At 42.4% G+C, this 11,369-nt stretch overlaps 2 protein-coding genes across 2 annotated transcripts; both read left to right on the top strand.

Annotated features, from left to right (window-relative positions):
* The first annotated feature begins 420 nt into the window (after positions 1-420).
* On the top strand, positions 421-2,431 carry LOC120975862 (uncharacterized). The gene is made up of 3 exons (XM_040402600.2): positions 421-484; positions 584-1,504; positions 1,590-2,431. Exons 1-3 carry the CDS (start codon positions 421-423, stop codon positions 2,429-2,431), a joined length of 1,827 nt encoding a protein of 608 aa, XP_040258534.2.
* Positions 2,432-2,761: 330 nt separating this feature from the next.
* LOC120975861 (uncharacterized) lies at positions 2,762-4,939 on the top strand. The gene has a single exon (XM_040402599.1). It carries the CDS (start codon positions 2,762-2,764, stop codon positions 4,937-4,939), a length of 2,178 nt encoding a protein of 725 aa, XP_040258533.1.
* Positions 4,940-11,369: the final 6,430 nt, after the last annotated feature.

Below are 11,369 nucleotides of genomic sequence, written 5' to 3'. Positions count from 1 at the left end.
GAGGTCAGAGAAACAAAGAATGAAAAAATACGCGAGAAGCGCGTGCAGCGCCGCAAAAGAATGTCGATGATTGAGAAGGGGGAGTCAAGTGCACAGAGGAAGGCCAATTATGAAAGAAGGAAAAAACACCGTGCAAAGAATGCATCGCAATCCCCCTTATAGACCTAGCAAACTCAACCTCTGAATGTCCCATTTCCCCAAGCTGCGCATCACCCGTCTCTCGGGCCGCAAAAGATGATTCATCTGATGGCGATCCGGGGACGAACATGCCGAGATACTCTGCCGATGCTGATGGTATGAAATTGCGATTGTCAGATTCTTATGCTCATTCTCAGCATGTCGTTCTAACATGATCTTGTCTGTTGTCGCATTCTGTACGACGACAATGCAGAAGACATCGATGTATTCCAAAGCGGCACCATGGGCGATGAGCAGGAAGCACACGACTTGATTGATGAGGAGTACTACATGTTTTGCAACGAAGGTATTGCCAACTCTACACTATGACACTGTGGAGCTTTATTGTTGTGTCATTTATTTTTTGTTATTGTTTTGTACGTGATTTTTCAACAAATGCCCGTAGGATCCGATAATGACATATTGGATGATGACGAGGAAGCGAGCATGTCTAGCTCTAAACCTAGCGAGATTGATCCATTTGACACTGTCTACTCAAACATTCCAGACAGCACTCACATCCTGAAACTCAACGAAAATTGCAAACACTGCAAGGCCAGAAAGTTTGAGTCTGAGACTGACGGCTTCTGCTGTCGCAATGGCCAGATCCAGCTTAAGCAGCCGGAACCAATCCCAGAGCTTATGAGGCTATGGTCCAGCATGGATGCAGATTCTAGACATTTTCGGGAGAACATACGGTTCTTCAACGGGCATTTCGCCTTCACAACCCTTGGTGTCAGCCTTGATGAAAACTACACGAACATGAAGTCTGGGGTGTACACATTCCGAGCACACGGCACCATCTACCACAATGTCCATTCGTTCGGGCCTAGCTCCCGTCCAGAACATCTGCAGTTGTACTTCTATGACGACGACCCTAACCTAAATCATCGTAAGGCGGCCACCAAGCAATTAGAGCAGGATGTCGTGAAGAGGTTAGTAGACATACTCAAAGAAAACCCATACTCCCAGCAATTTAGGAGTTTGGGTGCACACAAGGACAACCTCGATGATTATAGGATAGACCTAAACATCGATAAGAGGCTTGACCAAAGAAGATATAATAGACCGGTGTCATCTGAGGTCGCTGCAATTTGGGTTGAAGGCACTGACCTAGCAAAAAGGTTTGACCGCAGGATAACACTTTGTGGTAACAACAACGAAAGGCATAGTATACGTGTGACCTCAGGGGCATATGACCCGTTGTCTTATCCATTATTCTATCCAATGGGGGAGCTAGGTTGGCATCCGAAGCTACCCAAACGTAATGTTTCTTGGGAGGTTGTACAAAATCCTCGTTTGTGTCATGATGATGAGGATGATGCAGGTATGTCGTTTGTGTCCCATTTTGTTACAAATAATTTCTTGTTTTTAAAAATAATGCTCACGCGATGGTACTCAAACATGTGCAGAGGGGAATAGCAGGTTATGCGTCTCCGTTAGAGACTACTACTCTTACATGCTGCAAACACAGCCTGCGATCTTCAATCCAATACTCTATGGAGCACGCCTACTGCAGCAATGGGCGGTTGACATGTACATCAAGATTGAGAGCTGTCGGTTGAGGTGGTACAGGAAGAACCAGACGCAGATCCGTGCCGATTTGTATAAAGGAGTTGTTGATGCGATCACATCGGGGGAGACGCGAGCAAGCGCTGTTGGGGTAAGAATAGTGCTCCCTAGAACTTACCCTGGTGGCGACCGCGACATGAAGAAGAGACATATGGATGCCATGGCAATTGTCCATACATATGGGAAGCCTGACATCTTCTTGACCATGACTTGCAACCCTAAATGGGAAGAGATAACAAATGAGTTGCTTCCTGGACAGACGGCGCAAGACCGACCTGATATTGTGGCTCGCGTGTTCTATGGCAAACTAGAGGCTATGAAAGATATGTTGCTCAAGAAGATGGTCCTGGGTGTTGTTGTTGCTTATGTTTACGTAGTCGAGTTCCAGAAGAGAGGCCTCCCCCACGCACATTTTTTGTTGATCATGGATTCAACGTATAAGCTTCTTGTCCCAGGGCAGTATGACCGACTCATTTCCGCAGAGCTCCCAGACAAGCAGAAGTATCCGGAATTGTATGCAATGGTGGTAAAACATATGATGCACGGACCATGCGGTGCTCTCAACCCGAAGAATGTTTGCATGCAAGATAATGAATGCAAGTGCAGATACCCGCGGCCGTTCAATGAGAACACGCTACAAGGCAAAGACTCATACCCAGTTTATCGGCAGAGACGATGGTAGACGCGCTAAGGTTCGAGGGAAAATGTTGGACAACCGATGGGTTGTGCCATATAACCCTTACCTTCTGCGGATGTTTAAAATTGCCACATCAACGTCGAGGTCTGCTCTAGCATAAAGGCTGTAAAATACATTTATAAGTACATTTATAAGGGCCATGATAAGGCTTCTTTCAGCATCGACTAGCCAGACGCTGATGGTAACATTGATGAGATCAAGAGATACGTTGACGCAAGATGGGTCACCCCTCCGGAGGCTATGTGGAGGATATTTGGCTTCCCACTGTGTGCCAATTACCCGCTTGTCTTGTAGTTGCCTCTTCATCTCCCGAATATGCACAGGGTTGCATTCAATGCACAGGCTGACTTGAAGAATGTTGTATCCTCCGAGAATGCTTCAAAATCCATGTTAACGGAGTATTTCAAGGCAAACGAAAAACACCCTTGGGCAAGGCATATATTGTACAAGGATTTCCCCGGAAGCTTCACGTGGGAGAAGAAAAAGAAGTTCTGGAAGAGGCGGGTGGAGCGTTTTCAAATAGGTCGTATCGTGTCTGCCAATCCTGCCGAGGGGGAGCGATACTACCTTTGTGTGTTGTTGAACCATGTTCCGGGGAAAACATCATTTGAGGACTTGCTCACCGTCGACGGCGTGGTATGTGGGAGCTTTAGAGAGGCCGGTGAAAGGTTGGGACTCATCGAGGCAGACAACACGCTCGACGACTGTCTTACTGAGGCGGAGCAGTGGGCTATGCCATGTTCTCTTAGGAGGCTCTTTGCAACAATCTTGGTGCACTGCGAGCCAGGCGACGTGCGCGGTTTATGGGATAGACACCTCGAGCCTATGTCCGATGACTACCGTCGGACACGCACGTCCCCGAACGAGGTGGAGCAGATGGTGTTGCTTGACATTAGGGGTATGTTGCAGTCTATGGGTAAAGACATTATTGATTTTGCTCTTCCAACGATCAATGATGCATTTGACCCAACCGAGGGCGAGGCCAGAGAGATCATCGAGGAATCAACTGTTGAGTTTGACGAAAGTGACACTAAATTGTCATCTTCCCTGAATTTTGAGCAAAGGGCTGCATACGACGAGATACTAGCGGCTGTTGAATGCGGTGATGGGGGTATATTCTTCGTTGATGGCCCTGGAGGTACGGGGAAGACCTTCCTCTACAGGGCGATGCTCGCCAAGGTGAGGCGCGAGGGAAAGATTGTTATCGCTACCGCGACGTCGGGCGTCGCTACTTCTATCATGCCTGGCGGCAGGACTGCCCACTCGAGGTTCAAAATCCCACTGAGTTGCGATGATGGAGCCTCGTGCAGCTTCACCAAGCAGAGTGGGACCGCCAAGCTGCTAAGGATGGCCTCATTGATACTATGGGACGAGGCCAGCATGACTAAGCGACAAGCGGTTGAGGCATTAGACAATAGCATGCGTGACATCATGGGAATACGCGACCGACCCTTTGGAGGAAAGACTGTTGTTTTTGGCGGGGACTTTAGGCAGGTGCTTCCGGTCGTCAGAAGGGGGTCACGGGGCCAGATAATTGATGCAAGCCTCCGAAGTTCTCATCTATGGAAGAGTATGCGGCAGCTTCGGCTCATCACCAACATGAGGGCTCATAATGACACGTGGTTTACAGATTACTTGCTCAGGGTCGGTAATGGCACAGAGGAAGCCGACGATCAAGGCAACATACTACTCCTTGATGATATTTGTCTGCCGTCTATAGGCGAGGTTGACGACCTGGAGAAGCTGATTGACCACGTGTTTCCGAGTCTAGATGACAACATGGCAGATTCGAGTTACATGACATCTCGCGCAATCCTTTCCACGACAAATGACAACGTCGACAAGATAAACATCCGCATGATAGAGCGTTTCCACAGAGATGAAGTAATCTACCATAGCTTTGACAGTGCGGAGGACGACCCATATGGCTACTACGCTCCTGAGTTTCTGAACGGATTGACTCCCAATGGTCTTCCTCCGCATGCACTCAAACTAAAGCTGAACTGCCCGGTGATACTTCTAAGGAACATTGATCCAGCTAATGGGCTATGTAACGGGACTAGGCTTGTTGTTAGAGGTTTTGAGAGGAACACCATTGATGCAGAAATCGTGATTGGACAACACGCTGGTAGGAGGGTCTTCCTTCCTCGAGTACCTCTGTGCCCATCTGACAACGACATGTTTCCATTCAAGTTTAAGAGGAAGCAATTTCCTATAAGGCTTAGCTTTGCTATGATGATTAACAAGGCTCAAGGGCAGACCATCCCCATTGTTGGTGTGTATCTACCTAATCCGGTGTTCTCTCATGGTCAACTCTATGTTGCTTTGTCTCGAGCCACCGCGAAGAGAAACATAACAATACTCATTCAGAAGGAGAAGCCAAAGGAGAAGTCCAACAAGCAACATAACAATCCGAAGAAGCATAAAAGACCGACCGTGTCCTTGCTGACCTCAATGAAGAACATCGTCTACAAGGAAGTACTTACAGGCTGAAGTCTAGTCTTAATAGACCTGCTGGATTTATATATGCAATTTACTCTTCCGATGGTCAAGAATTGCTGTAATTTGGTTCTATGACATATCTTTTCATTTGGTATCTTGGTTGTTGGAGGTATACACCAATCAGTTCAAGTAATAACTGCATTTCAATAAATTTATACTGTGTTATGTGTAATCTGGCAATGTACATGTCACACAGCGTACCGTGTTATGTGTAATCTGAGATTCAGAAATAATGTTTGGCTTCATATAGACCCGCAACATGTTAAATTTACTTTGTACAGTTTGATTAAAACCTGGAGCATGCATGTCATGTCATCATTTAGCATGCAGGTTACATTTGATACATTGAATTTCAGCGTGTGTGATACATTTGTTTACATGCTCATGAAAAGGCTAAAATCATACATGTTGTTTTACTGCCTTGAGCTTTATGTTTTGTTCCACCCAGTTTTAAATGCTGTTCAGTTTTCATGTACATTTATAGCTATCAAGGCTTGCTGTTAGTATATATAGTTATGTATTTGTAATTCTTTTACTCCCTTGAGCTTTATGAGTGTCTAAGTTTTGGTTTGCTCCAATCAGTGTTAAACGCTGTTCAGTTTTCATGAGGAGATGAAGCATACGTGGTCATGAAAATGCTGAAAGCATACATGTATTTCACACTATTTTTACTGCCATCAGCTGTATGAGTGTCTAATATTTGTCCCGCATGTTCATAGTTATTATATTCGTGCTCAAATTAATGTGCTTGACGATACTTATTGCAAAAAATGATGTTCATAAAAAAATGTTCAAAGAAAAATATTGACTATAAATGGAAAATAACTTAATAAAACCGTAAAAGGAAATAACTTAATTTTAATTTCGGCAGACTTAGTAAATATCCTTATAAAAACGGTTTGATGACGGCAAGTTAGTTTATTTAATGACGAAATCCCCCATATAATATCTAGAAACAAATTGTATATTACGGCAAGTGATCATCAAATCACAACGTGTATCATCAGTCTTAAATGTGTTTCCTTTATCTCTCCAAATGGGTTGGTGACATTAAAATTGGTAGTGTTAGTTTATTTAATGGCATGTTCATTGTTTTTCATAGTAAACTACTGCTGGGTTGATCACGCCGAATCATAAATCTGATTCTAAAATATTGTATTTTATGATTGTGATCATTTTGGTTGCTTCATAGAAGGATTTTCTAATCTGCGTTTGCTTATAAACATCTATAAATTGCTAGACCCTTGCACCACCCAAACCAGAATGCTCCACCCTTGCACCACCCAAACCTATACGCTCCACCCTTGCCACTCCATTCTCTTTGACATGTCGTCATCCAATAGTTCTGAGGATAACCATCAAGATCAAGAAGACACGACTCAGCTTCACCCTGATGATCTAGGTCAACTTGAAGATGAAGAACTGCACCGAGATCGTGGTCTTGGTGAGGGATCATCACGAAAGTGTAAGAAACTAAAGATGCATGATCATAATCTGCCTATTCAGTTCCCAACCACTCTCTCCACAAACCACTTTGATAACCTAATCCGACGTCGTGAGGTGCATCACATCCCTCGTGCACATGTCCCCTCAGGCTGGGATATCCAGCGTGACACGGGGTCAAACGCACAGAGGAAAGATGGTTGGGGTACCAGCAACTATGATATTCTGCAGGCACAGCAGCATACTAGCATGTTGGTGTAGACTTTGATTAACCAAATGAATCAGTTGACGGAGCTGGTCGTGAAGCATATCCAAGCATGCGACAAGAAGCCACCACCACCTTCAAATGACCAAGCATGAGGGGGTCTACATTTTTATTTATATTTCTTAGCATGTTAGTTGTTGCATTGCTCCTTATGAGCATTTATCAATGTAATCGGTTGGATTCAAATAATAAAGGGTTTTTAATTTGCTTGTTTTCTCTTACTTATGCTTGATGACAATGTGATTTTTAGTTATCTTTTATTTATCCCAGCAAACATGCTAATTCCAAGTTGCATGTTTGCTCTCAGCCCCATGACATCTTTTAATAATGGCAGCAGCGATACACGTGCTTACTCGCAAACATGATCTACACTAACTATAAAAGACAAAAGGTTCCCTCTCCTATCTTACGTCAAAATAATTTTGGGATGCTCTTGCTACCTCCAATAGTCACCTCATTACCAGTGTGTTCTCCTTGGCGTGGGCTTGCTGGCTTCTGCTGCTCCGTATGGGAGAGAGAGCGTGCGTGTGTGAGAAAGGCCCAACGTCCAGAGCAGTTTTACCCAGGCGCAAAATTGTGATGCCGAAGAGCAGCAGCAACCAGAGTACTTATTTTTTCGTGTTTCGCAAGATGAACCAGCCCTCAGGCGTTGAGAGAGAGAGAGAGAGATGGAGCGATTATTTTTTTGTGACCGAGAGATGCTGCTGATGTGCTGCTTCTGCTAATGCATACACAGAGAGGGGCATGTGTCTAATACCTTTGCTGCTAATGCATACGCATAGATAGACAAAATTATGTTGTGTGCTATCTATGGGAGCGCGTACTTCTGCTACTATTATCTTTATTTGCTGTACTATTGTTTCTCATTTGTACACAGAGAGGAGCGCACAACATAATTTTATTATTAGGCTACTCTAATGGAACCACATCTTTTCCTAACATATAAGATAATTCATAATATCTTGTGTACGCAGCTGAAAATAATTTATACTAGGAAATAAATAATGGAAACATGCATGTATGGAAGGATATAGTTGAGAATATCCTGTCAGACTTTAATGTGGGTTGGAAATCAGGTGGAATCAAAACTTTGCTTATTATTTGGGGTTAAAAAATGGAAGTTGTCTTATTATTTGGAAGGCACTTAAGTCTCGAAGATGCAGCTGTCAATCAGGCCGTGATCCCTTCATATATCCTTCGACGAGCTCCTGATTCAACACCCACCCGAAATCACTCTCATCAATGGAGGCTGTGCATGAAGCAATGGAGGTTCAGGTCGCACCACAAGAGGCTTTGCCCGCCCCTCAGGAGGCTGCGGCCAACGTGAATGCCCTAGCAGATGCCGTTGAATTCATTTTTCAATCTATCACTGATGTCCAAGACGATGAGGCACTAAATTAAGTTGTATTTCTCTGCCTATTACTTGGTTTCAATATGCATGGTTTCTGATTGCATAGTAATAATTTTATAATCCAAGTGTGAAGTCATGTAAAGGTAAAACATATTTATTTCCTCATTAGCTATTCATCTAGACTTGTGTAGTAGTGACCATTACGAAAAATTTGATCAATGCTACAATTTGGTTTGTTGCTTTTCCTTAATTGTTTACTTATAATAAGAAGCTCACCTGCCAATGATGAATCCCGCAGTTCGAATGTTCAAGTGTATGAAGAATAATATATCCAAACAGATATGTTGGGTTATAATATGCATGTAATTAATTATATTTGATTAATTACTTTACACTTCATTTTTTTATTGCCCTGTAGCAACCCAAAGGCATTTGCCTATGTAATGAATATGTTTTTTGGTTATAATGGCCCTACATTGTTAAATAACTATTATTGATAAGTGTTAGTTGTCTGCTACTATTTATTACATATGGTACATATGGCCATGTTAATTTGGTACAGAAAAGATTGGTCATGAGCATTGTTCTAGCTACCAGATTATCACACAGGAATTAGGATGTTTTTAATTAAATAATGATTTTCACTGATCTTTACTATACAAAAGAGTTAGACTATATGTGATGTTTTTTTGGTAAAGATTGGTCTGCATTTTTTGGGCAGCACAATTTGGATTAGAAGCGGACGACCGTATCGGATTGAAATTAGCCTACGGATGCTCCAGCAAACAATTTTGCTTTTTGGACAAATTCATCCCGAATGCTTCAATCTTGCAGTCCGTAAGCTTGCGAGTGCTGAAGTAGAGAGCACTATAGGTACAAGAATGCTTGGAAACAAACATTTTTTCGACTTGCAGTTTCATTCTCAGGCACGGGCTCTCAGACACTCTTGGATGGATCAAGAAACACGCACCACAGTGCTGATCGACAGTGTCGTTGTCCGGCCATTTCCTAAATATAATGTGTTCAACTCTAACATTGTAAGAGACTCTTTCTTGTCATTTATTTTGCTTATTATATTACGAGCTAACATGTGTCTATTTACCATAGTACCTACTACCATTTGTTTCGGTTGATTCTTCATACGGACTACTTGTAGTTAACATGGAAAGTAGGATGGTTCTCCCAATTGATCCATGTATCGACACCTATGATGGACCATACAGCTTTCATAGCACTGAAACGAGGAAGGAAATCACAATGTTGAAGCAAGAGTTCAACGATGTGTTGCAGATGAGAATCCCTGGTTGGGATACCAATCTCATGGACTGGTCACCGTACGGCATATCTTCTAACGGCAGGCGGTAATATACTAAATTGATCACATACATTATAAGCACAAAATTATAGTATTAATATAGTTAATTTTTTTGTTACAGCAAAGACTCCGCTTTCCTTGTACTACAGGAGATGGCCCACCAGAATGGTACTACTCATTCTGGCAGGATGACCACTCACGTAAGTACACAATAACAAGGTTTGTTGTGCAATTTGTTTTCCAGCAAATTATTAAATTATTTTTTTCATCTTTTATAGGATTCAATACAGCTAAGAAAGAACCTGATGGTCCAGATGCTGATGATCAAAAACAACGAAGCAGCTGGAAACATACCGGCTGAAATTAGAGCGGCCTTGAGGGTTTTAAACGACTGAATATGGTCCGATGCATATTCATATGTCGCAAATAAATGGCTACTACAGCTTTGTTAGGGATCGAATTGATAATTATCTATTTGGCAATACGAACAACTATATAATGCATTGGATTATATATACCCGAAAGGTTTAAATACTTTTTTTGTTATGGTTATGTTAAACGTAGGTTTTGCGACGCACCCTGTACTTCCTCGTATCGTATAACTCCATCCAATATATGTCAACTATAACTCGAAATATCTCGTCAATCAGTACAGTAAAGTCATGCATTGTTTTTAAGGCGGTGAGGCGAGGCAAGGCGCTGGGGGGCGCCTCACCGCCTAAGCGGTAAGGCATAAGGCAAGGCGGACATCTTAGATAGTTCTAAGCAGTAGGGTGAAGTAGAATTTGGCAGGCAACTAGGCATACACACTACACATCTTGCACTTGCTGCTGGTTGTAGAGCCCAAATAGGATCCATCCTCTTTGTACTTTCTCTTCTCCCCAACATTAATATTCTATCCATCCAGGCATCCACTAACCACTATAAGAGAGGTAATGAGCAACTTGCCAAGCAGCTAGCACAAAGCAGTGAGCAACCAGCAAAGCACGAAGCAATGAATAACTAAAAATAGCAAGCAATGAAAAACTTAACATGGAAGAAAGAAGGCAGAGCATGGTGGGGGAGAAGGGGGAGGGAGAGGTGTTGGCTCCTTGCTGTTGCCTGTTGTTGGTTCCTGCTGTACTGAAGAGGAGGAGGATGAGCTACTGGAGAGGAAGCGGATGAGGAGCTGCTGGAGAGGAGGTGAGGAGGATCTGCTGCAGAGGAGGTAGCAGATCTGCTGGAGGAGAGGAGCCAGATAAGAGGAGTAGGTGTGTGTGTACTGGGGGTTGTTTCTCTCCCTCTCTTTGACAACTCTAAACTGTTGGCGCCAACAACATCTCTGTTTCCCACCAGAAGACTGTTTCCCGCCTAAAACTGTGTTATACAGATTGTTGTGATGAAAATAATAAACAATATTATCTTCTGCAAAGCTGTGTTCGAATGAATGATTTGTATTCCAATTATATTGTTTGATATATATTAGGATCGTAAAATTATGTGTTAGACATGATTTATACTAAAATAAAGAAATTGTCTATTGTCCCGTAGCAATTATCTATAAAATAATTAAAGACATTATTTACGCAATGGCAATTACCTATAACATAATTAAAGATATCATCAAGGTAATGGAAAATAACAGAATATAAAAGGGAAAAAATAAATAATTTAATGTGAAAAATAGAAAGGTTAAGAAATATCCATAAAGAAGAAAGTCAACCTTTCATAGGCAACAAATTGTGATTCTATACGCATGTGATAAATCAGATACGCTTTCATAGGCAAGTTATCATAAATCACAAATTTGCATGTATTAAATATGATGTGAATCAATTCGGTTGATCATGGACCGATTTTGATATGTCTGTTTCCTTAATTAATAAACAATTATTAATAGGTTGTCGAATATTAAAGATCTGACAGATATTTCACCCACGGGGACCTAGCCTGCCAAAAACAAATTTTCAAATATATTCTGTTTTCCCGCCGCCCACTATGCTTATATAAACAAGCCCCGCTGCACCATATTTGCCTCCATCTTTCTATAGAGGAAAAGTCATCTCCT

The sequence above is a fragment of the Aegilops tauschii genome, chromosome 3 (genome assembly GCF_002575655.3).
Source record: "Aegilops tauschii subsp. strangulata cultivar AL8/78 chromosome 3, Aet v6.0, whole genome shotgun sequence".
NCBI classification, from domain to species: domain Eukaryota; kingdom Viridiplantae; phylum Streptophyta; class Magnoliopsida; order Poales; family Poaceae; genus Aegilops; species Aegilops tauschii.
The sequence above is the reverse complement of the archived record's forward strand: the minus strand, read 5'-3'. Positions and strand labels throughout refer to the sequence as shown.

Coding starts and splice junctions, on each gene's coding strand:
- LOC120975861 (XM_040402599.1), top strand. CDS start 2,762: ATGCACAGGGTTGCATTCAATGCACAGGCTGACTTGAAGAATGTTGTA.
- LOC120975862 (XM_040402600.2), top strand. CDS start 421: ATGGGCGATGAGCAGGAAGCACACGACTTGATTGATGAGGAGTACTAC. Junction 485..583: donor CTACATGTTTTGCAACGAAG/GTATTGCCAACT, acceptor AAATGCCCGTAG/GATCCGATAATGACATATTG. Junction 1,505..1,589: donor TGATGATGAGGATGATGCAG/GTATGTCGTTTG, acceptor AAACATGTGCAG/AGGGGAATAGCAGGTTATGC.